Source organism: Dasypus novemcinctus, chromosome 5 (assembly GCF_030445035.2).
Source record: "Dasypus novemcinctus isolate mDasNov1 chromosome 5, mDasNov1.1.hap2, whole genome shotgun sequence".
Lineage (NCBI taxonomy): Eukaryota > Metazoa > Chordata > Mammalia > Cingulata > Dasypodidae > Dasypus > Dasypus novemcinctus.
Window position 1 is genome coordinate 160,070,949 of NC_080677.1, and position 26,493 is coordinate 160,097,441.

At 46.0% G+C, this 26,493-nt stretch overlaps 1 protein-coding gene across 16 annotated transcripts in view; it reads left to right on the forward strand.

Annotated features, from left to right (window-relative positions):
* Positions 1–656: 656 nt before the first annotated feature.
* Positions 657–26,493, forward strand: part of ARHGAP21 (Rho GTPase activating protein 21) — a 134,793-nt gene continuing 108,956 nt past the window's right edge. For 5 of the 16 annotated variants that reach the window (XM_058297812.1, XM_058297829.1, XM_058297830.1 and 2 more), the window contains exon 1: positions 22,446–22,592. In XM_058297812.1, the coding sequence (XP_058153795.1) occupies positions 22,509–22,592 (84 nt within the window). In that variant the 5' untranslated portion in view covers positions 22,446–22,508. Of the gene's footprint in view, positions 855–1,204; positions 1,280–1,523; positions 1,600–2,151; positions 2,447–22,438; positions 22,593–26,493 lie in introns of those variants that run through there. The other 11 variants (XM_058297814.2, XM_058297815.2, XM_058297823.2 and 8 more) reach the window with 8 other exon arrangements.

The window sequence follows — 26,493 nt, forward strand, 5'->3', positions numbered from 1 at the left end:
CTTCCCCAGGTGAGGCTGAGGATGTCATCTGCTCCCCTCTACGGAAGGGCTGAACCCCCCAGGACGCGGGCCGCAGGCTCCTGGGGTGTTTTTTGAGTTTTCCCACCCAGAACCAGGACCCGAGGCGACGGGCGGCGCGGGGAGGGGGGGACGGCAGTCTTCGGGGATGGGGCCGCCAAGGAGGGCCAGGTGAGCGGGGCGCGCACGCCTCTCGATTTTGTTCCTTCCCTCCCTCCGCTGCGGAGACTGCGGGACACCCCGCCCGAGCGAGGGTACGCCCCACGGCCCCCGCAGGAGGACCGGGAGAGGGAGGAGGGCGGTGCTCGAGCGCGGGGCGGCGCGCACCGGCGCGATGTGACAGGCGGGCCACTCCCTGCAGCCCGCGGGGACGGAACGGGAGGGCCAGCACCCGCAGGGAGCGGCAGGAGGGGAAGGGCGGGGCGGGGCGGGGCCGGGGGCGGGGCCGGGGGCGGGCCGCCTGCGTCAGCAGCGCCCGATTGGCCCCTGCCGTCCGCCGCGCCTCGGGATTGGGCCGTTTGCAGCGGGAGATGCGGCGAGGCCGGGGGGGCGGGGCGCTCCCCGCGGTCCCGGCGGCGGCCCGCGGCGGGCGGGGAGGGCGGCGGGCGCGCCCGGGGGCCGGGGCCGCTGGGGCCCGCGGCGCGGAGGAGGGGCGCGGCCGCCTCCCTGGGGCCCGCCAGGCGCGCGGGCCCGTCCCGCCGCAGCCCTCAAAAGCGAGGCCGCGCGGCCGCGCGCCGCTCGTCTCCCCCCGCGCCCCCGCCCGGGCAGGTCCCCGCCGGCGGCCCGGAGGACACTCCCTCCTCCTCGAGGGCCCCGCGCCACCTCGCCGTGCCCCGGTGCGCACCTCCAGCCCCACGCGCGCCGCTCCGCCCCGGCCGCTGTCCCGGGGACTGGGCGAGGGCGGGAGTCGGGGCGCGGGGGCGCGGGGGGGCTGGGCCCGGAGCCCCGCAGGCGGGGGCGGCGCGGCCGGATCCTCCAGGACCCGCGTCTCGCCCCGGGCCGCCCCCGGGGAGGGCGGGGACGGCGGGGGTGGCAGGAGGAGGGGGGCCCGGGGGGGAGGGCCGAGAGTCCGCCCCCGGGAAGCGGCGCGGCGGCGGGGCCCGGCGCTCTGTCACTCGGCGATCGCGGCGCCGCGCGGGCCCGGCCCGGCGACCCTGGGAGAGTCCGGCCGCCGCCCCGCCCAGCCCTCCCGCGGCGGCGGCCCGAGCCGGGGCGGCGGCGGCCCGGGGGCCTCCTCGCGGGAGCACCGCCGCGCGCTCCGGTGCGTGTGGCGCGGACCTCCGCCTGGGTCCCGAGGGCGCGGCGCCCGCGGCCGCCGCCGCCGCCTCCACCTCCCTTCCCGCCGCCTCGGGCCGCCGGGCGGGGAGGGCGGCGGCCGCGTGTGCGGGGCCCGGGCGGCGGCGGCCGGGAGGGCGCACAAAGGCCGGCGCGGGGGCCGCGGAGGAGGGGCGCCCGGCGCTCATGAATATTAACCGAGCTGCGGCCTAGCGCCCGGCCAGCCCGGCGGGCGGCGCCCCGCGCGGGCCGAGGGACCGAGCCGGAGCCCCGCGCCCGCCTCCGGGGGGGCCGGAGGAGCCGGCGGTAGGCGGGAGGTGGCCGGCGGGCCCCGGGTCCCCCTCCTCGGTGGCTCCGCGCGGGCGGCGCCGCTGAGGGAAAGTTGTTGGAGCTGCGGGGCTCGGGGCTGAGGCCCGGACAGCGCCGCTTCTCGCACCCGCCGCGGGCCCGGGGACGCCGGTGGCGGGGGCGAGGGGGGTCCCTGCACTCGCCCTGCCTGTCTGCGTCCGCTCTGCGGGTGGGCGCGGCTGGAGGGTGTCTGAGGCGGGGCAGCCCGTGGGAGCCCCGCGGGCAGAAGAAAAGTTCCCCACCGGGTCGTCGGGGCGCGCGGCCCAGGAGAGCCCCTTGCAGGCGGGCGCCGGCGCGCCGAGCACCCCGCGGCCTCCGGGGCCCCCCGCAGCCCGGGTTAGCGGCTGGCCTTGCCGAGGGGGAGAGGATGGAACCTTCCGGGTGCGCCGGCGACCTTGGCGTGGCCCCGCGGCCCAGGCGCCGGGAGAAAGTTCATGCCCTTCAACTTCGCCCTGCTCGGGGGCAGCCGCTCGGGGCCGCCGCCTCACCCTCCCCTCTTTGTTTTTTCAGTCTCGAGACATGGACGAAGACGCCGGAGTCGGTCGACGGCCCTAGAAGGCGTCGCGGCGCTTGGCAGGGGCAGCCCAGGAACCTTCCTTCCCCGACAGCGCCGCCGGGCGCGCGGCGCCGCCACCTCGGGGCCCGCCGCGGAAGTCTTGCCTTTTCGGCGGGTGCTGGCGTTCCCCCCACCCACCCATGTGGACTCCAGAGGACCTGGCCCTTTCCTGCCATCTGAAATGAAATGATGGCCACACGGCGGACCGTTCTGCCGGAGGGAGATGGTGACAAGCTGAAGGCCTGCGAGGTAAGCGCGGAAGCCCCGCCGGTGGGCCCCCGGGGGCTCCCGGGTGGTGGCTCGGCCGCCGCGGGACCCAAGCAGAGGCCTTCTTGGGGTCCACCTGGTTGGAGCGAGCGCGCCCGCCTGACCAGGGGCGAGGTGAAGCTTCCCTTTGGGAGGCGCTGGGCTCACTTTGGAATGTTCCAGGCACGAGCGCCCACGTACCCCTTTGGGGTGGCTGTGAATTGTTACAAGTCTGCGACTAGGGAACCTCCGGATCTGGCTTTCGGCTGCCCACATGTAGTAATTCTGGAGGTGACACGGCTGAGGGGGCGGACCTGTGGGTTTCCTGTTGGTGGCTGTGGTTTCTGACACAGGCAGGGGGGCCGATTGTGGGCTTGTTGTCCCTGAACCGTGGTCTCTCTCTGACACGGACGTTGGCCTGGCCGCTGGTGTGGACCTGTGTTTTGCAGAGAAAACAAGTCTCTTCCTGTAGGCAGGCAGTGTGGGCACAGCCTGGAAAGGTACCTTGTAGGACTGTAATCACAGCTCCCTGGACAGCCTCCTGCCTTTCCTGTCCTTTTCTTTATGCCGCTCACTGCCCAGTCCCCTGAGTGGCTCTGGTGCGTGGCTGGCGCTGCTGTTCACGCCGCCAGCATCACTGGCCCCTCCACGCCCATCAGCCCTGGCCCCTTTATAATTAACATTTTAGGGAGCACCGGCTTCTCTATGCCCTGAAGATTTTACTTCCGTCCTCCTGAAAAATATTAATCAAGCTGGACAGAAATCCTAGATATCCATTGATTTATGACATCCCTACCCCCTGTTGCCCATCAGGTCTTTTTTTTCTCCTTGTGTTTGGAATTGACTTCTAGAATTCCAGAATGAATATATTGTGCTGACTTTGTTTTTGGTGTTTCTGTAATTTGCTTACTAAATGTTTCAAATGGTATTATCCTTAAACTTTCCTTTTGCTTGTATTTTCATTTATTTGTATTTGTAAATTATCGAAAGGTTGAGAGATTGATTTCGACCACAGTAACATCCCCAAACGAGCCATCACTATCTCACTCATTTTGTGTCCCTTGAGTATTAACTTTTAACTTCAAGGCCATTGATCAAGGTCTAGTTCTCTGTGTGTGAGCTTTGGCGTTTGAATACACATGCATCAGAAGTTAAATTTTTGTTCAGCCAGCTTACGGAGGAATGTGTTCCTGGCAGCTCGCTGCTGCTGGGGTGAGGAAGTTTACGGAGAATATGCAGTGAGGTTCAGTAGGCTGTTACCGTATAATTTGCTAGACCTCCAGGTTTGCATTTCGAACCAGTGTTTCGCTTCTTGACATCTGTAAACGCCTGCCTGTAGGTAAAGCATGACTAAGTCTGACATCACAACCCTCTGATCAGGGTAAATCATAATCACTCTTTTGGGGAGGCCTCCTTGCAACCAGGTGCTTGCTTGATGTGTATTGTAGTTACATAATAATACGGGGCATAGAGCTAAAGCCCTATTTGTCATCCTAGTCTTCTGAATACTCTAATTAGCACGTTACTTGCATTATATTCGCAAGAACTGTTGTTATTATTTTTTTTAATGCCTTTCTTTGGTTATTTGAAGGATGCCCCGAAACCAAGAATTTATAATAAACCCATCTTGTCCTTGGCTAGAAAGCAGTGTTCCCAGTTGCACACTTGGCTTTTATTAACAGTGACAGCTATGTTGCTTTTTAAGGGCTGTGAAATTTGTTTACATTTGGACCTTCCTTTGTCATGACTATATTATTTCTAGTTTGGGAACGATAAAACACAGGATTTTCTATTTTACTCAAAGTGTGTGTGTGTGTGTATATATGTTTGGCTTTTCTTTTGCATACGGGGTAAATTTTGTTTTTTGTTTGTTTGGATTCAATGTGGAAATAGAAATAAAGAGACTACTGTCAGAAAACATTTTCGAACTTCAAGGCTGGGAGTCGGGGGAACTTGTGTAAGTATTGCCTCAATAGAGTTGTGCTACGTTTTTCTTATTGATGCTTCTCGTGCACATTAAACCTTGTGAATATTAGTAATAAGGGAGTTGCCTTTGGGATACTTTGGGTTGATTGGTATTTAAGTCTTTAAGCTCTATACTTAATTTTTGTGCTTAATTCTACTAGAAGTACATTCTAGAGTACCGTTGGTTTTTTTATAAGCTGTTGTTAAATGTGTGAATAATTTGTTTCTAAAAACCAGGAGATGAGCTATATGTCTTAATAGTAATGCTTTTAGTCAGCCAAAAACCTTAACTTTGCAGGGTAAGAAAAATCAATGTCGTTCATAATAGGACTCTGTTTCATGCCTTATCTAATTAGCTCAACTTTCTATGAATAAGGTCCAATGCTTTGTTCAAAGAAATCAGAACTTTCTTGTTTACCTTGTTAGAATTTAGTTTGGTTATATGAATACATTTAGTTACCTCCCCTGATACATATTAGGAGGGTGAAAAGACAAACAGCCCTCATCAAATCAGGAATTGTGACAATTCGGTAGAATACATCTTGACATTGTAAGTAAGGATGGCACAGATTGTGTTCACACAAAAGGGACACCTTGTACACATTAAAATACACTTTCCAAATTTAGGCGTGTGTGTGAAGAATTCTGGCACATAGCCTTGAGTACATTTACTCATAAAATCTCTTTATAAATATAGGTTCTTCTGTTGACTCCTCTGTGAGATTATCATCTCCTTCCATATCATATGGTGTTCGTCCTTCAAGGTTCAACTTTGTTTTCACCTCTTCAGTTTAAAGAAAAAAGCTTTTCCTCAGCCTTTATTTCGCTTTTTGTCTGTAGTCTGTAGCAGTGTTCAATAATGGCATTTTTAGTGTTTTTACTGTCTCTATTTGAAACAAACTGAGTTGCTAATGCTAATGTAATTCCACTGTAGTGTTTTTGCTTCTCCAACTAGGCTGATTAGCCTGTAACTTAAATGTGCTATAGCTAATAAAAAATAATTCTTAGTTGATTTTGGAATAAGATACATAATAAAACAAGGCATTTTTCTGTGCAGAAATTCCTGTGAAGCCGTACTTGCCCTCTCCTCTTTCTGGGATGCTGTCCGCTTTGCTTTCACCCCAGCTGCCTTTTCCCTTCTCATCTCTTGAAGCTTCCTCCTCGGCTTCCCTGCAGCTTGGTTTTCACCAGCGCTCCTAAGCCAGGCCCTTTGCACTCCTCTACCCTCCTCTTTTACTTCTCCCTGGCTTTTATGTTCCTGGTTCCTGTTCCTGTGGCTTTAATCTGTAAATTGGGGACTCCACATCTATGACTCCATCTCAACTTTTAAGGTCTAGCTCAAGACCTTTCGAGCCAGTTGCCTGTCTCCTGAAGAATTTTCTTGGATACCCCACGGGCACCTCAAACTCAACAGACTACCCCTGCCCCAGCCTCTTCCCCTGCCCCTTTTAACAGGCATCACCATCTGCTTGCTTGTCCAAGTGACAAGCCAGCTTAGCGTTCTTTTAATTTTTATTAAAAAAAAATCCTTGACACCTATCAATCATGCACGAACGTACATACATCAGCAGTAAGTGTGGAGCAAACGTTGTGAACATACAAAACAAACGTGCACGTCCTCACACAGGGCTCGCATACCTCACCCACCACCACCACCTTGCACTGCTGTGTAACCTTTGTAACCAACTGTGCACAAGCATGGCCAGAGCATCGCGACTAGCTGTGGTCCTTATCTTACATTTGTAGCTTAGCATCCTTGACTCTTCCCTCAGGCCACTCCCGGTCCCCTCTGCCCCACTGCCACCACCCTGGCCCAGCCCGCTGCACCTGGTGAGTCACTGCCCGGGCTTCCTGAGTGTTTCCCATGCCCCCCAGCCTTTGGCCTCTTCAGTCCATGCCGTAATTGGAGTGGTTGTCCTGAGATAGAAAACTGATCATTACTCCTGTGCAAAACTGCTTTCTGGCGTCCCGCTGCCTTTGGAGTAAAGTTCAGACTCCTTCAAGGACTTTCCTGATTCATCCCCGGCTCCTCTCCCATCTCACTGCTGTCTTTCTAGCCTTGCGTATTGGACTCCTTTTGTTGCCTTGGAGATATCAGGATGCCTCTGCCTTTCAGGTCTTCGCACACGCTGTCCTCTTCCATCCCACCCAGCCCCCAAGTGGTGATCTGTACAGATCTCTAGCTATCTAGGTAGATATTTCCTCCCCAACTTATCCTTCTATCCCTCAAGTGCAGATTCCTGCATCAACTTGCCTGACCACTCAGAATCTCCACTTAGATAATAACTTGGCCCATCCAAAACCAAATTCCTAATACTCTACATCTGCTTCCCCAGCCCACCTTCCTGATTGTCCCTTCCTGGGTTTTCCCCTGGGGAATAGCAATCCACAGGTTTTGGACTGACGTTTGACCTCTCCCTGTTTTCTCATACATAGGACGCAAATCTGGACTCTACATTTTAAATAAACACACACACAGAATCTACTCTTTATCCTATCCTCCCACCACTAGCCTCTCTCCTCTCACCTGCTTCTCTCCTCCGAGCTGCTCTCTCCGTCACATCCTGGCCAGCCCAGAGTCAGGCCACAGACCTCAGAATGGACCGTTGATAAGGCAGGTGATGTCACTTTGCTCCACATCCCTGCAGCGGCGCAGCCTGCGCTGGCGCCTCCTGCACCCTCATCCTGACTGCCGCGCCCTGGGTGTGGGCCATTCTGAACGCCCGCTCTTCTGCATTCTCATGGCTGCACCTCTGCTGCTGGTGGCACACTCCCCAGCTCCTCCAGGGTTTTGCTCAGTGGACATCGCCGTGAAGTTGTTGCTGCCCAGCCCCCACCCCGTAAATAGCCCGCGTTCCTTTTGGCTTTCTCCCTATGGCTACTTCTTCATCTGATTTGCTGTAGATTTTGCTGATAAGTTACTTGAGACTGACAGTGTATCTAGAATGTTAAGTGTTGAGAGCACAGTCTGTCCTTTAAGTTCACTGTTGCAGACACTCAGTAAATACTTTTTGAATGAGAGAAGACATAGAAAAACTGTGAAATGTTCTTGGGTTCATTTTTTTTTTTCTTAAGATTTATTTATTTATTCATTCCCCCCCTTGCGGCTTGTTCCTTTTCTTTTGCTGTCTCTTCTTTGTGTCCATTTGCTGCACGCTTTTTCTGTATCTGCTCGTCTCCTCTTTGTTGCGTCATCTTGCTGCACCAACTCTCTGCGGCGCACGGGCCATCAGCTCCCCGTGGCGCACAGGCGAGCCTGCCTTTACAAGGAAGCCCTGGGACGTGAACCCAGGGCCTCCCATATGGCGGGCGGGAGCCCAATGGATTGAGCCACAGCCGCTTCCCCTTGAATTCATTTTTTAATTAGTCCTGTCCTACCTACATGGATACTTATTTTAGATTCTACAAAAATAGATGAATCATGAAGTGTGTATTCTTCTTTACACCTGCCCACCTGAGATTCCGTTCCATTTCCAACTACTGTTAACAGTTTTAGGTGCCCTTTTTCTTTGCATCTTCCTTGCCTTTGGGAAGCTGGTAAACAAGTGACATCAACCAAGACAGCGTGTAGTATAAATGCATGAAATGTTTTGCACAGGAGGTGAGATAATGATGATTAGGAGAGGAGCGGAAGATGGGGCAGACTGGGGGGAAGGGAAAACTGTACAAAGGCAATATGTCTGTTTTGGCAGTGTTCCGTTTCTTAAAATGAATGTCCAGGATATGAATATTCATTTTTTAAAAATCTTTGTAAGTCATAAATTCCTATGTGATTGAAAAAAAGCTCACGGAATTGACTATAACAGAATATTAACAGTTGTTAATTCTGGATGGAGAGAATATTGGGATTGTATTATCTTTTTATTTTCTCTTGTTTGTTTAATTCCAAAACTGCAATAAAAAGACTGTAGGTTTACCAGTCCTGTGAAAATCAAGCTAGCCGACAGTACTTAAAATGATACTTACATACTTTTCAAATAGCGTGTACACTGCTCAAAACAACATTTAAATGTCTTTTCGAAAGGCACGGTATCTTCAGTGGAGGCCTAGAATTCCCTCTGGGCTGGTGGTGGTATGATATTACTGATATTACTGAGCACTACCTCGTTTTCAGTGGGTGTTCCTCCATTTTCCCGGATCTGTATGTCGGAATAGCACTGGGTGGAAAGCTCGATGCTGCTGTTGGGAGGAAAGGGGAAGCCTGTTGGAATGGAGAATAGTGGTAGTTGGCGCAGCCGGTATCGTGATGCTGGGATTGCAGCACAAGTTTGGGTTTGAAAGCACTGATTGGAACCTATAGCCAGTGCCCAGATCAAAAGAAAATTTCTCCATAAATTGTTAGTGCTCCTTAGCTTTCATCTCTTCCAAGTTAGAAGTAAACATTTTTTGAAGGCTGGTGTGCCTTGATTATATAATCCCTCGCATCCTTTCTTCATTTCTTTAGCTACTACCAGTGATGTACAGTTTCTTTTGTTCTTCGCATTGTGAGGGGAACTGTCATCTTCTTATATTTAGCAAAATGCTGATTTAAGTATGGGCAATGCTAGTGTTGATAAAGATGCACAGATGCTGTTATTGAAGGCAGCTATTTTGTATTACAGAAAGACCATATGGTAGGCATTTGTTTTTCTTTCTGGTTGTGATTAGCTTAGTGAAATGCAAGGTTATTCAATATAAAGGTTGTCCTCGTATCTGTCTAATTTTAATAGACTACGAGGAATCAAATGTGTTAAAATATGACTGACCCCTCCATATCCTTTCTTGATTTGAAGTGGGAAGATATCCTCACTCAAGGGTCAAGTTTTGAATGCTTCCACCGGAATAGTTGGTTGGTTTAAGTTGTCATATTCTCATAAAATCAAGCATTGTGCAAACCATTTGTTTTGCAATAAAATCTGGAAGGTGGGCTTTTGTGCCCCTGAGGTAATCTGGAAGACAAAAGGATATACTGCTGTTATGAGAAACTAGATATAATGGAAATTGTAATTTGTAATAAGCCCTCTTTCTAGTGACCTATGCAAGAAACCCCACGATATAGATATATGAATGAGAGAGTAGGTTTATAACTCAACTTTGATATTTCTGAATATTTGTCTGTTTAGGGCAAAGTATTTAAGTAGTCCAGAACAAACTTTATTGATTATTATGGAAAAAAATGTCAAGTTAAAGACTTTATTTACCTCTCTCTAGTGACTAGCTGCTGTTGGGTCTTGGGTTCACATCAGGCATGTCTTTGATGCAGAGTTAGTTACTTACTGCCTCTTCCCCCTGTTGCTTCCCCTGTTCTGAATCAACAGCTGGCCGAGTTAGGAGTTGTGATCTGCACGCAGAGCTGCTTGTAATCCCACCTCATCTCTTCCTTCTTACTTGATGAAGACAAGTCCCTTGGCTTCTGCTCTTCTCTTCACTGAATTAATCTGTCTCGACAGGACTTGTATTCTTAAGAACACTAGCTTTCCTCCTTATTTATAATGCGGAGAGTATCTTTAAATATCAGCAGATACAAAGCTGAATGACGTTTAGACATTTCTTCTGGATATAGTGTCGTTACCTAATATTCTCCTGGAGATTAGCAGGCACCGTTTTTTGTTTTTTGTTTTTAATTACCAGGCAGCTAGACCTTCTTAGTTCCCCAGTGTTTCTGTGATAAATATGAGTCTGTATTTAAAAGAACCTGCAGCACCTCTGTCACCGGGACCTACTCTGTCCTCTAGGTTCTGCGTCTTGGTTCTGGAAACACATTATGTTCTGGTAACATGAGGGGAAGGAATGGATGCTCTGGGCAGCCAGTTTAAATTAGAATTTTAGGAAACGGTTTTTCAATTTAGTGTTTTTCTTTGACAGTATATTATAGGCAGTCTTCTGTGCCTGTGCCATAATATAAGTAGAGGAAGAGAATCTTAAAAAGCATAACCCAAAGATATTTTCATGGGTTGTAATTTAGGCGCAACATTACATGGATCGATTGATTGGTCGTAGCATCCCAGGCAAACAGACACTCACCTCGAGTAAAGCTCTGTGGTGATGAATAAGTTAGTAATTGGGAATGGGTGAGTAGGAGGGATATCCACCATGGCTTTAGCTCTCACTCAGAACTTCCTTTGTGGGAGATTGTACACTCTCATTTCTGAAATGAGACTGACGACTAATTAAGAGTGGGCTTGTTTTGTCTGGCTGTGAGGTGCAGAACTAGGACTGGTGGATAGGAAGATGGGTCAGCCCAGTATTTTGAAGTAGATTTTAAAAAATTAGAGATAACCTAGATTGAATGTGTTCTTCGCAGGTAGAATGTTTTTCAATTAGGGAAGCTGTACAGAGAGAGATCCCTGCTCTGGTAAGAGTTTGTCAGTCAAATCTGAATAATCATTGGAATCACATGGACAACTTTTGAAAATCCCTGGCTCCACCCCTGATGTAATAATGAATCAGAATCCCTGGAGTGAGACCCCCAAACCTTAGTTTTTGAAAAGGTCCCTTGATTATTCTAATGATCATCTAAGTTGGAAAACAAGTCTACATGCCATTCATAGCTTCTTCCAAAGTCTAAATTCCTATGGTACCCTGGTTTTGGAATTATTATAACTGAATTGAAATAGATGTAAAGAAAACCAGCCAACACATGGAAGGAAATTTTAAATGACTGAAAAATTGGTGAAAATTTTAAGCTTAAAATCACAGTTATTTTCTCCTATTTGTAATCCAGAAAACATTTTTACATGTCAATGTCATGCTAAAATATTATTTTTTTTCAGATAAAATAAATTTTGTATTAAAAGAGCACTTTAAAATTCAGTAGTGGTATAGGTGTTGCACTTCTTTTTGTATGTTATAATTTAATTCAAAATTTAGAAGTGCTAGAACGTTGTTTGGTTATATTGCAGCTACTTTTGTTACTTTTTCATTGCATTACAAAAGTAATTTGTTTGGTGTCATATACAGAAGGGTATATTTCCTTTAAGCAAATAACTACTTTAGTAATTCCTTCTGTTCATCTTTGTAATTATTTGTTTATAGTAACTATCAAGAATAGGAATATTTATGATAGAGGAATGTATATGGGAGATACTCTTTAAGGGTTACAGAAATCATTGTCCTATACCTCTTTGAAATAAACAATCTCCCCCCACCGCTCACCCCTGTACGTACATCCTTCCTTATTTAACACCAGTCACTATTCTGTCCTTGTTCGTTGCATCAGCCTTGTCTTCCACTTTCACTAATTGGGAGCCACATTGGGTAATACCATACAAATACAGTACAAACTAATTGCAGGGTCCCATTGCCAATTCTGCAAAAGATGCAGGATTTCTTGAAGTCAGTGCAAGTTGGAGAAGGAGCAAAGCCCTTGAAAAAGAAGGTCTGGCGAGTGAGATTAGTTAGCAAATGAAGAAAACACAGTCAAGCCTGATTGGCACTTCAAATGATTTCACTTTCTTTTATATGTTCCTATTTTTGTAGGAAAGAGGATGACTTTTTATATAATATTTGTGTATAGTTATTCCCTGTTTATTTCAGAAACCAAAGGGTAGCTGGAGGACAGTGTATAGAATGCCTGTGGTTTGCCTTTTTCTTAGATGCATCCATCATAAAAAATGTGGTTACTCCTGTGGGGTAAGGGTGTCCAGTGCCTTTTAGAGTAAAAGCTTTATTTCACTGAAACATTGAGTTACAGTGCGTGTGACCTAGAAACATAACTTCCATCACAGTTTGCATTTGAGGTTTTGTGTGAGGGTGAACGCATATACAGAGATGGATGCCCTTTCTTCCAGGAAGTGATGAGTTTGGGCCCCATGCCTGGGCTCTCTGAAGAGTGGGTATGTATGTTTGGCTAGAAGAGGGAATGGCTGTCCTTTCTTTGGTGTTGGAGTGCAACTGAGAGCTGCTACAAAATCCTAGCTGTTCTAGCAACGTTGTAGCTGTTTAGGCAGAGGTCTAAGGCATAGCTTCTTAAAAGGGACTACTGTTTTTAAGGTTCTTGGGAGTTCTGTATATTTAAGCTACCTTCATTTCTGTCTCCAGAATCTTTGCTGCCTAAAAGCACTGGTGATACCTCAGCAAAATGTTTTATTAGCACTAATGAGCAAATTTTATTGAGGTCACCGGACACGAGGCCACTATATAAAAATCAATTATATTTCCATATACTAGTAACAAACAAGTGGAAAATGACAGCATTATTATCTTAATATTTTAAAGAACTGAATAAATTGAGAGATACTATGTTTAAGAGTCACTAGGGGGAAGCAGACTTGGCCCAATGGATAGGGCATCCGCCTACCACATGGGAGGTCCGCGGGTTCAAACCCCGGGCCTCCTTTACCCGTGTGCAGCTGGCCCACGCACAGTGCTGATGTGCACAAGGAGTGCCCTGCCATGTAGGGGTGTCCCTGCGTAGGGGAGCCCCACGTGCAAGGAGTGCACCCCGTAAGGAGAGCCGCCCAGCACGAAAGAAGTTGCAGCCTGCCCAGGAATGGTGCCGCACACATGGAGAGCTGACACAACAAGATGATGCAACAAAAAGAAACACAGATTCCCGGTGCTGCTGATTAGGATAGAAGTGGTCACAGAAGAACCCACAGCGAATGGACACAGAGAGCAGATAACTGGGGTGGGGGGGGGGGTTGGTAAGGGGAGAGAAATTAAAAAAAATTAAAAATATTAAAAAAATAGTCACTAGGAAGAGGTGAGTGCTTCAAATATTGCTGTATAGATTCAGCGCGATCCCAGCAAAATTGCAGCAAGCCTTTTTTTTTTCTGTAGAAATAGAGATGATTCTAAGATTTATATGGGAATGCAAAGGACATAGAGTAGCCAAAACAGTTTTGAGATAGAATAAAGTTGGAGGATTTACATGGCCATTTTGTAAGACTTACTCCAAGCTGCAATACTAGGCAGGGTGCAACTATTACAGGGGTAGACGTCTAGAAAGTGGAAGAGAATGGAGAGCTCAGAAGGAAACCCATGTGTGTATAAGTAACTGATTTTTGACATATGTGCCAAGGAAATGGACAGTATTTTCCACAGATGGTGCTAGAACAACTGGATATCTGCATGGAGAAAATGAACTTCAGTCCTTACCTCACAGTGTGTGGAAGAGTTAACCTGGAAAGGATCACCTAAGTAAAAGTAAAAGCTAAGACTGTACAACTTCTGATCAAAAACAAACATAAGCATAACTTAGGGTAGGCAAAGATTTCTGAGACAATATAGAAAAAGCATCACCCAGAAAAGAAAAAAAAAAGATTAATTGGACATCATCAATATTAAAAATCTCTCCCTTTATTACAGCACTATTCAGAAAGTGAAAAGTCAAGCCACAGACTGGGAGAAAATATTTGCAAAATATGTATCTGATCAAGGGCTTGCTACCAGAATATATAAGAGTGTCTACAAGTCACTAAGCAGAAGACAAACAAGCCAGTTTAATTCTTAACACATTTTTGAGTGAGCTCTCGTTAATCTCATTTCAGTTAGGAAAATTGAGTTTCAAAGAGGTCAAGTCCCTTGCCCTGTGTTTTGTGGCTGGCAAGTGTCAGACTCAGGTCTCTGTGACTGCAAAGCCTATATTTATTCCTTTTTATCCATCCATCCATTTATTCAAGGAAACATGATCGCAGACGTTTAGAGCTCAATGCCTGATGGAGTCGGAGAGAGGAAAGTCTCTGCCCTCAAGGAGCTCGCAGTTAATGGGATGAGATGGGTTAGTAAACTTCAGTTAGAGTATCATGTGGGGCCTGCCAATCTTTGTTGCAATTTAAGCTCTGGGGAGGAGCTGCTAATAGTCTGGGAGAGGAGAGACCTGAGTTAAGGATGTGTAGCATGAGTCAAATACACATGTTTTAGTGCTTGGACTCTAGAATTTATTTTTGCTGCTTTTCTTACTAATCCAAAATTATGTTTTTGGTAGATGAGGGCCACATGAGCGTTCTCTAGTATATTTTGTTTCAGTGACATGGTTTTTTTGTGTGTGTGTCTAGGGTCTAGCTAGCTACAAGCAGTTAATATAGTCTTCTAAAAGTCAGCCTGTGGGAGGCGGATGTGGCTCCCGTCTACCATATAGGAGGCACCCAGGGTGTGATTCCTGGGGCCTCCTGGTGAGGGCATGCTGGCCCAAGCAGCGAGCTGGTCCGCGCAGAATGCTGGCCTGTGCAAAGAGCTGGCGCAGCAAGATGATGCAACAAAGAGACACAGAGGAGAGCCAATAAGGGATGTAGCAGACCAGGGAGCTGAGGTGGCACAAGACAATGATTGCCTCTCTCCCACTCCGGAAAGTCCTAGGATAGATTCACAGTGTCGCCTAAGGAGAAGACAGACACAGAACACAAAGTGAGTGGACACAGAAAGCAGCCAGCCTATACAAAACAATGGGGGAGGGGGGGAGAGAAATAAATAAATCTTAAACCTCTAACTTCTCATTAGCATACCGACCTGCAGACCCTCAACGCAGTGATATTAGTGCTAGTATTTTTATTTGCCTTTTTAAGTGTTACATTAGATCATTCTGCTCCTTTTAAAATATTTTAATCTATTCCAGTTTTGTAGGCTTCCTTTTTACTTAACCTTCGTATCTCTTAATTCCTTCCTGTTCTATTTTATAACCTGTAAATTGCTGGGGTTTTTATGGCGGCTGTTTTGCTTTTCTGTCTGAGCAGGCAAGGTCAGGCATAGTGGATTTGCTTATCGCTATGTATATTTGTAGAGGACTTTGCCAAGGTGATTGTAAACTCTTAGTTGAGAAAGGGGCTAGTTGAAAATTTTTTTTCTCTGAGAATACAAATACAGGCAATTTGAACAGATTCCCAATAACTGGAAATAAAATAGTAACTCTTTGCAAAAGTGGTAGGCTTAGCAAAGAGCCATATAGTCCACTAAATTTATACTTTGTTGTTTTGGGGTGTTTTTGGTCTGAAAATTCATAAATCAGAAAAAAAATTCTTTAGTAGTCCTTTGATTTCTAACATACAAGATGGAATTGCTATCTATTTGTCTCCAGTTTTAAGTGTTTCACAGTCATTTAATGTTCCTTCTTCTTGAAGGACTTTTTGGCATTTACGTTATTACCATTTATTAGTCTTCGTATACTGTTTGGTCATTTGCAAATGCTACACTGAAATGTCTGTATCCTGAAAACATACAGGTATACCTACAGTGAGAGAAAGTAAATTTTAGATAATATTTTAGGGTTTTGAGAGAAAACTTTTAACCAATAAGTACCTTAACACATATCATTTACATCCTTTAATCTTTACAACCTCAGGAGGTGTTTTTTTTTTAAGTTAGAAAAATTCTGGGTATACAGAAAAATCATACAAGATGTACAGATTTCCCATAAAGCCGCCTTTGTACACAGTTTTCTTTATTAACACTCTGTGTTAGTGTACCTCATTACCAGTTGATGATAATTGTATCCAGTTTAAAGATGTGGACACTGGGAAACAGATAACTTAATTAACTGAACACAGGTCACACAGCTAGATGCAGATAATAACTTAAGAGACAGAATGTTAATTATAATAGTTTTAGTGGAAGTCAGAAAAAAAGGTACAGGGAGGTCTTCACGTTGACCTAGATTTACTGGTTTCACATAGGTGGAAATAGTTTGTGGTCCATTACCAAAGTGATAGTTGAATGGCAAATTAATAGACAGCTTGAAAATTGTATCAGCAGTGTATTGTCTCTTGGCAAACCAGCAGGCAGCTTGATGTCTTTAAAATGTCAAGTCATGGCACACAAAATAATTGTGAACTCTTCTGTTGCGTCAACGTATCAAATCAGGAGAAGCCTTTGAGACGACAGACAGGAAACTAACTACCTCTAGGTGTTTAAATTTCTATTTATCATTTCTTTAGAGTGGTAGATTTTAACTTCCACTAAAACTATGTATAAAAATGGTTTATTGAAGAATGCTCACCTTGTAAAAGGCCAGCTCATTTAAAGGTGAACTACTGTAACAGGGTTTAAAGTACACTATACTTATTCCGCTTATTATCTTAACTGCCCCACAGGAAATGTCTGCTCCGAGCAAATGGTAGATCATTGTCCCTTGAACAGATGTGAACGCGAAGAGGTTTTCTTATCTTGATTTCATTTTCCCTGAAATGCCCTCCCTGTGTCTTGTCATTTATGTAAACCCTATACTTCCTTCACAGTCAAGTTTGAGTTTTCCGTACCTTGTAAAGCTTTCTCTGACTTTAGTGACCTTTGTAGGAAATATTTCTGCAGTCCCAGGATAGATGGTCTTGTTTTTCGGGTCTTCTTCCTTCGTTCTTTCTCTCCTCTGCACTCCACCTGGCTCGTTACCTTTATTTCCAGCATTGTTTGCACAGATCCGTAATCCCTTATCCAAAAGTCTTGGGCTTTTCTGAATCCAGAACTTTTCAGATTTTAGTAATGTTAGATGGCGAAAGTTCTGGGAAAACACCCAGATATCAAGCAGAAGAATTTCTGTTGTAAAAGGTATTAATATTATGGGAGAAAAGTAAAGACCTTTTTTTTTCTTACAAAGAACTTTGTGTCAGCTCTGGTCAGGTCAGGGGTTACCATAAAATGAATTACGAAAAATGGTTGACTTCAGAGGTGTGTTGATTTCAGAAGTATCAATATAGGATAATAGATATCTCTTAACTAATTTTTTGGAAGTATATACTGTATTTCAGAGATAAAAGTCAAATAATAGTAATATGACACTTTATGGATATTGTTTACTTCTTTCTCTTTATTTATAGAAATGAATTGATTTCCTGAACATCTTTCAAAGGTGGTCTATCATCCAGCCAGCCAGCCATCCATTCATCCATCCCTATCAGCTATCTGTGTATTACCTATCTATGTATCCTCTCTCTCTCTCATGCCAATTTATCATCTATTTCTCTATCGATTGTTATTCTTAGGTGGTAGATGCAAACATAGGTCATGTGTTTCAATCCTTTCTATAGCTTGAGTTGTCCCATTTTTGGCCAGGGTAGCCTCTTCACAATTTCTCCTGAGTCCTTTTTATGTGGACCTAGCTGTCTTTGGTAGCTTGCATGCTATCTGGTATGATTTTCTAGCTCATCGTTTTTGTACATTCCCTGTCTGTGCTCTGGGACCAGCCATTTCTCTGAGAAGCCCTTATTTCTCTTCATGTTAAATGATATTTTAAACCACATCTGGATGTTTGGGATGTTCATTGGTACTGAGTTGTAGTTGTTTATAGACCTTTTCTTGTATTTATATGTTATACATTTCATTTTGAATTAACTTTAGACTCACAGAAAAGTTGCAAAATACTAGTGTTCTATATCCTCACCCAGATTTCCCTTATGTAATATCTTATGTAACCATAGACAATGATCAAAACCAGGAAATTAAAATTGCTACTCTATTATTAATTAAACTGCAGACTTATTTGCTATATATATTTTTTTAAGTTGAAGATACTTCATGAATTCATACTGACACTTCTCAAATTCAGGGCTATAGGTTTTTACTTACCCTCTTCTATATTGTATCTGATTCTGTTTTCTTTTTTTTTTTTAAGATTTATTTATTTATTTAATTTCCCCCCCCTCCCCTGGTTGTCTGTTCTTGGTGTCTATTTGCTGCGTCTTGTTTCTTTGTCCGCTTCTGTTGTCATCAGCGGCACGGGAAGTGTGGGCGGCACCATTCCTGGGCAGGCTGCTTTTTCTTTTCACGCTGGGCGGCTTTCCTCACAGGCGCACTTCTTGCGCGTGGGGCTCCCCCACGCGGGGGACACCCTTGCGTGGCAGGGCACTCCTTGCGCGCATCAGCGCTGCGCATGGCCAGCTCCACACGGGTCAAGGAGGCCCGGGGTTTGAACCGCGGACCTCCCATGTGGTAGACGGACGCCCTAACCACTGGGCCAAAGTCCGTTTCCCCTGTTTTCTTTCCTATGAAAAATCTTGGTTCTTAAGGACATAGGAGGGGCATTAGAATATTCCAAAAGTACTCATTTAATTTTATCCTGTATAATATACACAACAACCCCAGAGAAATAGTACAGCACTACCTAAGCAATGTGATCACTGAAAACAGTTTAGAATAATAGATTAACAGTTTTTGTGTTTTTTGGGAGCATGTCTTTTTGGCATGAATTCATTGTCTGAAGGACTGTTTTGTTTCTTATCTTTGTATTCTTTAAATTTGAGTGATATTTGAGTTTGATACTTTTCTGCTGACAATTTTTATATGAACTTAGTTTTCCAGAACTTTTTAAAAAAGTTGTGATTCAGGATAGATTTTCTAATTTCACAAAGGTTTATTTCCTGTTGTTTCACTGGAGTGTTTAAAAAATATGGCAGGGAGCGGGTATAGCTCAGTGCTTGAGTGCCTGCTTCCCATATATGAGACCTGGGGTTCAAAATCTGGTACCTCCTGAAAAAAAAAGAGAAAAAGAAAGAAAAAAAGCAGCTTGCTTTTAAAGACATTTTAGTTCTGACCCCCTCCTCCCTTCTTTTATCTGAACCTTCTCTTTGTTTCTGTTGTTACCCTACCCCACTTGGGTTTTATGCCCATCAGTCTCTCCTCAGTGTGGAGCTTTCTTGTGTGTGTGGAAGGGAGGTTTGCTGGACAGTTTTGTCAGTTCACAGTCCCTGGACAACTCTGACGGTTTCAGACATCATCATGGACTCCTTGCACACACCTCCTCTCAGAGTGGGGATAATTCATCCCCATTTTAGTTGTTTTCCTCACATTGGCCGTTGCGCTTTCTAGTAAGTACCTCTTGGCTATTTCGGTGTAATAGTTTCCTAGGGATTCCATGACAAATTACCACAAACTTGGTGGTTTCGGACAACGGAAATGTGTTCTCAGTTGTGGATACCAGAAGTCCACAGTCATGATGTGGGCAGGGTCTCACTCCTTCCCGGGAGAGCTCTGCCTTGCTCCTCCCAGCTTCTGGTGAGTCTAGGCATAACGCCAGCCTCCGGGTCCATTGTCACACAGCCTCCACTTTGTGTCCACTCTCCCCCTCCTTTTCTTATAAGGACATGTGTCATTGGATTTAGGGTCCACCTGGGTAAGCCTGCTTGGGAACTTGAAACCTTTCCTCCTCTCTCAGTTTCACAGAATCCCAGGGTGGGGTTGGAAAAGATGGTGTAAGCCTTAGTTTGCTAGGGCTGCTATGACAAAATACCACACACTGATTGGCTTAAACACCAGGAATTTATTGTCTCAGAGTTTTGGAGGCTAGCACTTCAACATGAAGCTATTGCCAGGCCTTGCTTTCTCCTGGAGTCGGTAGCATTCTGGTGATGGCTTGCCGGAGATCGTTGGTGTGATGAGTGTTATTTTAGGAGAAGAGCAAGGAGCCGTGAAAGCATCCAGCAGGCAGACCTAACGTGGTGTAGGGGACAGGTGGGAAGGTTATGTTTAAGCCAAGTCAGGAAGGAGTTTGCTGGATAAAAAAAGGAGCAAAAAGTTCTGATATCTCACTGGGAGGGAAAAAAAGCACAAGATCAAGGAAGAGAAAAATACAGAATGAGTTGAGTCTTCTCAAAGCATTTTATAGAGATAACAGCTCTAATTTCTACACAGATTTCATCATTTTCAGTATCATTTAAATGACATAGTTACAATAACAAGTAAATCTGACATAAAGAGATATGCTGAAAAAATGGCTTAGGCTGAGCCTGAGTACCCCTGCCCCCGGTGGGAGCAGAAGGGAGCAGCTAGAGCGCGATTCTGTGCTTTGAGAGTTGAGCTTGCCATGGACCAGCCAGCATTCAGCGGTGGGATGGAGAATTTTGGTGAGTCCAGCAAGTCGGTTAGGTGGGGGTCAGTTACGCTATCATCTGCTGTAACTATATTTTGGGGAATAGAGGAGCTAACTGAGGGAGAAGAGGAGAGGCCCAGGGGCAGATACTAGCAATTTATAGACAGAGGAAGAAGACAAGCCAGCTAAAGTTTTTAAGGAGTAGTTAAGAAACTAGACTTTCCAGGAGCCTCTGCGTTCAGAATTTGAGGCCTTTGCATCTGACTCTTCACCTCAGTCATATTCTATATTCGATAGAACAAGTAGGAATCTACTTTGGGAAACGACAGAAAGCAGCCTTGGAGAGGGGATTTAGGCAAGGCAGGGACTTGATTAGATTTCCTAGATGTGGGAGACAGAGGCCCTGGTGGTCGAGCTGGGGCTCAGTTTAGGCGGTGGCAGTGGGGACAGAAGAGGGCAGGTCTGATACGTATTGTAGATGTGAGAGGTGAGGAAGAGGGAGTCAGGGAGACTGGTTTCTGGCTTGGGCGGCCAACAAGATGGGTTTTGTAGACTAGGGATCCAGGGGGAGGTGCTGGTGGCAAGAGGGAAGAAATGAGTTTGGTTTTGGACATTTAGTATAAGGTGTACAGGTATGAATTTAGACGAGCCATTTTGGAGCATGGGAGAAAGGGTATGGCTGAAGAGTGGTTCCAGTAATTCATCGTTAAAATCATGGATCCTGGAGGATGACATCATGCAGGGATAGCCTAAGAAGTGAGAGGCGGGTAAAGCATAGAATTCCATTTTAGACAGGAAGGTGATCCAATCTTCAGAATACTCCTGGGATGCGGATGTGGCTCAAGTGACTGGGCTCCCACCTATCATATGGGAGGTCCCTTGTTTGCTTCCGGGGACTTCTGGGGAAGGCAAGCTGGCCTATGTGGAGAGCTGGCCCCTGCAGAGAGCTGACCCAACAAGATGATGCAACAAAAAAGACACAGAGCAAAAACAATGAGAGACACAACAAACCAGGGAACTGAGGTGGCTCAAGTGATTGGGTGCCTCTTTCCCGTGTCGGAAGGTCCCAGGATCTGTTCCTGGTGCATCCTAAAGAGAAGACGAGAAGAGAAAATAAGCAGACACAGAGGAACATGCAGTGAATGGATACAGAGAGCAGACAGCAAGTGCAAGTGGCATGGGGGGGGAATAAATTAATAAAGTAAATCTTCAAAAAAAATATTACTTAATAATCATTATTTCTGTTAGACAAGTGTCTGTTATTGCTACTGAAAACCCCATGAGGGCAGGCATTTTACCCCATTTTCCAAATTAGGGATTTGATGCCTAAGGGCTAAGCCATTAGCTCATAACACCTCCTGGTTTAACAGTTGAGGAACCAGTCTTTCTTTCTTTATTTTTTTAAAGATTGATTTTATTTATTTCTCTCCCCTTGTCCCCCATTGTCTGTTCTCTGTGTCCATTAGCTATGTGTTCTTCTGTGTCCACTTGTATTATCAGGCGGCCCTGGGAAACTCTTTTTTGTTGCGTCATCCTGCTGCATCAGCTCCGTGTGTGCGGTGCCACTCCTGGGCAGGCTGTACTTTTTTCATGCAGGGTGACTCTTCTTGCAGGGCGTACTCCTTGTGCAAGGGGCTCCCCTACGCGGGGGACATCCCTGCGTGGCACAGCACATCTTGCGTGTGGCAGCACTGTGCACAGGCCAGCTCACCACACGGGCCAGGAGGCCCTGGATTTGAACCCTGGACTTCCCATATGGTAGGCCGACGCTGTATCAGTTGAGCTATGTCCACTTCCCCAGTCTTTCTTATATGGCCTTGGTCTGTGGTTGCTCTGCCCCACTGCCTGTCGCCAAGAGGCTAGATGGAGCAAACCAAGAGTACCCATGTACCCAGAATGAGAGAATCTTGTGAGGAGCTCTTAGCAGCGCGAGAGGCTGAGACTGAGAGAAGACCAAGAAAAAAGACTCTTGGGCTTGGCGCTGTTTAAAGGTCTTTGGTGATACCCCAGCCCTGTGGTGGGGCCTGATTTGCTGTTGGATGGAGCCAGCAGGATGGATTTCTTTTATCACCTTCCCAAGTTGGGTGCTCACCGAATGAATAAATGCTAGCCTAGGATACCCAGGAGGAAGGAAATAGCAGTGGTCTTTTAAAAATCCATCATAAACCGAGAATAAGACTTTCATGAAACCTCAGGAGCCAAGAACTGTCCTGTGCCGCTTTAGGAGATGGAGGGAGCTCTGCCACTCAGCTAGTGCTGCGTGGACAGGAAGGGGAGGGGAAGGCCGCTGCCGTGGGTGGCAGCGCTGCAGGCAGAGCTTGTGCAGCCGGCGCCGGAGCTGACGAAGCTGAGTCAGGCCGGGGATGCAGGCTGCGCTGTCGGCAGGCGATGGCCCAGCTCCGGATTTTAGACTGCATGGTCAACCACAACTGGAGTTTATTGTGCAATCTCTACTGTGCCTGGAGCGGTCAGGTCTGTTTGATAAATATATGCTTTTGGCCTTTTAATTCAAAACTGCTATGATGTATAAGCAAAAAAAAAAAATCCATGAGAAGGTTGGATAGGAAAACAGTCTTCCTGTATCAGTAAGAAAGGAATCTTATAGATGATTACTTTTCATCAAAATACTTTTCTAACATGGCATGTCTCAATGCTAATGACTTTCTATAACAGAAGTAAGTTAACTCTTAAGTGGCGCAGAAGAGAATTTATTTGTAGAGCTTTAAGTGGTGGGGGAGGGGAAGTTAGAATGAATTACTTAATAAAATAATAAAACGAGCATAAATTAAAGCAAAAGGACTGTAAAATGAGATGCATGTTATATATTTCTGGAGACATTCAATGTCCTGCCAATAAGAAAGGAGGCCACATTGTGACATAAGTTGCTTTTTGGGTAGTTTTCTGTGGTTCTTGATTTCTTTTGCTTTGGAATTAAATGGAAGTTCTTCTTTGAATTTATTCTGCTGTTGGACAGGCTTTTGAGAACATAGTTATTTTTGCAGTAGAGAAAATCTGCTTGGTATATTTTTTCCAATAGTTATCACCTAGTTTTGAGTTTTGTTCTCCACGAAGCAAAAACTCTTTATTTCCCTCTTGGACCCCTCAGTTGACTTTGCCGTTATCAGGTGCAGACTGCTTTGGTAAATCAGAAATAATATTGTGCATATTCTGCATAATGGCTTCTCTTGCAGAGTAGAAAGAAACCTGGATGGTGGCTCTTGTTCTAGGAGGCAGTGAATCTTTAAAAACGATGAATTATTTATCTTGTGGGTTATTAATCACGTTGTGGGAATTCACCCTCCTCATTAAAGAAGTTCTTTAGTTTTGGCTGAGATTTAGAAGAAGAACTAAATTTAAAATATTACCGAAAGCAAACGAAATGTATCGATCGCCCTCCGCCTGCGGGCCCCCCTTCTCAGGTCTCCTCTAGCCATAACATGACCTTCTTAGTTTATGAGACATGGAATCAATTCCAAGTGGGACATTCGGGTCGCCAGTACTTTCCTTTATGCCCTGTTTTCTATTTTCGGGATTAGTAAGAAAATATTTTCATAGTTTAGGCTGAGCACAGTAGACTAATGTGTCAGAGAAATTAGAGATGGAGAAGGTCATTTAGTCTAAATTCCTTCCATGGTAAGATTGATCCCTCAGTGCACTTTCTAGTTCTCTCCCTAATGGATTTGCATTACCGTAAAAATATGGATTTTGAATGATCGCTTAGAGAGTAAAAGAAAATAGATGTTGCAATTATCTTAACATATTAAATTCATAATATTGAAGCCTAACAAAGCCAAAACCTTTAAAAAATGTTAGTGTTTAGTAACTACTTTGCAGCATTACTAAACTGATTACCTGGAGGTCCTGAACCTTTTCAAGACTTCTTTGTTCTGGCTAATCCCAAAGGAATATTTGGGTTTCAGCAAAATTTAGGGATGAGTTAATGAGTAAGCCAAGCAGTAGTAGCAAGTGCTTTTGGATGTGCCCTGGCTTGGGATTTTGCCAGGATTGCACTGCTATCTTCTCTGTGGTTCAGGTCTAACAATAGGCCATTTAGTTGCTAACATCTCTCTGGAGGAAGTTTCTGGAACTTAGCATAAAGTAAAAATGACATGTGACCACATCTCTTGTGGTTTCTGTGCCAGCCCTTAAAAAGTATTTTGTAGAGTCACAAACTCAGTAACTGTAGGCCAGGGAGGTCCCATGGAAAGGTGAAGAGGGTCAGGTGTGCGACAACAGGGGCTGGTGGAGACTGCGGCTCCCTGGGAGAGCTTATCTCAAGGGGGGCAGCCTTCAGGCCCCAGGGGTCGTTGCCATGTTAGAGCCAGGGTTGTCAGACCATTTCGTTTGCAAGAGAAACTAGAATATTGGAATTTTATGTGAACTGATACCAATTCTTAAATGTTGATGCAAGTTCAGATTTTTCAAAATACTGGGGTCTAAACAAAACACATCTGCTGGCCAGCTGCGGCTCCAGGCCTCCCGTGTGGAACCTCTGAAAGTCTTGGGGCAGCCGCGGGAGACTTTTGAGTTTTCCGTTGAAGCTGGGCGATGCCCAAGGAAGCTGCTGGATGCTCTTGGGAGACTTGGGATAGGTAGGGAAGAGGAGTGGGAGAGAGAGGTAGAAGGAGTGAGAAGGCAGATGGGACACATCGCTGGGGAATTCTGGTTAAAGGCAAGTTGGTTCTTAAATGTCCCTGCAGAGCTGGGGGGAGGCAGCGTGGTGTGTTGAGACTGGATTTTCGGGCCGAGAACCCGAATCCAAGGCCTGGTGGTGGTGCCGGCTCTGCGACAAGCCTGGGGGGGGCGTGGCTTGCTCCCCTCTGCTCCTTTGCCTGATGGATGGAATAGCACGGAGGTAGTGTTTAGCCGCCCAGCGCTTGCTTCCTGCTTCCTGTTATTAGCGACTGATGTAGCATGCACAGCAGTGATGTGATGGATTTATATTGGAAATATTGTAAAAAGATGGGAGTAAAGGTGTTTCATTAATTTTTTAAATTGAAATATAAGGCATGGTCACTTGGTAAAAATGGGAAAATAGACATTAAAATATATTTATATAGTTCAGTCATTCAGATAAACCTCTATTAATCGTTGATGTATAGACTGCCTGTTTTTTTTCCTGTGTGTGAGGTGTTTTAATTACATCATTAGGTTGATATGCTTTTTTAAATTAATGTGATATATAAACTTTTTGCCATGTTGTGACATCGTTATTAATGGCCACATAATAGCCTAGCTAGAGGATGTATATATTTTTAATCATTCCAATTTAATCACTTCCAGTTTTTTGCTATTGTAAATAAAGTGAGTGTCTCTGTGATTAAAATCGTTTTCCCATTTAGGATCATTTTCATAGGCCAGAGTCTCAGAAGTGAGGTTACCGGGCCAGAATGATCATATTTTTAAGGTGTAACATTACTAAGATGTATTTCTGCATCAGTTGAGCAAAGCTCAGGGAGGAGATTGTTCTTGGACTTTGGTGAAAGTGAATTTTTAAGTTTTATAATTGAAAGCTTTAAAGACTTGTGTAGATGTGATGCTGTGCCTTTGCCCCAACATCATTAAGAAGAAAGGGCCCTATGTTTCTCCCCCGTGCTCTTTTTCTCCCCTTCACTTTGGCATGTGATCACTGTCACGTGCTCCAGGCGGTATCCGAACCAGGCGCTGGGCGCTGGGGGACGCTTGGAGCCAGATACAAGCTCTGAGCGCGCGACGTGCTCGTGGCCGGTCCCGGGGGCGCCGAGCGGGCACAGCCACGCCGCGCCCCAGGAGGCACCCCCGTGGTGGTGTTCTCTGTACGTGTCCCCAGCGTCAGCCTGCTCGGGGTTGTCAGCCCCGCGGGGCCCTGAGCGGTGCGGGCACCTTCCTCGGTGATCGCCAGCACTTGGTGATGCTTTCCCTTCTCCTTCTGCAGCCACGCTGGCCTCCCAGGGCCTTGACGCGTGCCCTCCCCTCCTGAAACCCCCTTCCCAGAGGCATGCTTCTTCCCTGCTCTAGGTTTTCATTCCCACCTCCCCTTCTCCCTGATGCCCTTTAAAAACCACTTCCCCAGCTCTCTCTCCCCTTTCCTGTTTTGGTTTTCTCCATGGCACTTACTACTACCCGTCCTACTATTAGTATATATTTCACTTGTTTATTTTGTTGGTTAGCAAGTCTCACTCACTGCAATAGAAACTTCATAAAAGCAGAGGTTGTAGGTTTATTGTTTTGTTTATTGTTTTATCTCCAGTGCTATAATAGGGGATAAACATTTGTTGAATGACACAGTGAAAATAAGACCACAGATCTTCTGTTAGAAAACAGACAACAACAACAAAAACAAACCCCAAAACAATTCTCATTTTACTTTAATTCCCCTCTGGGATTTTGAGGA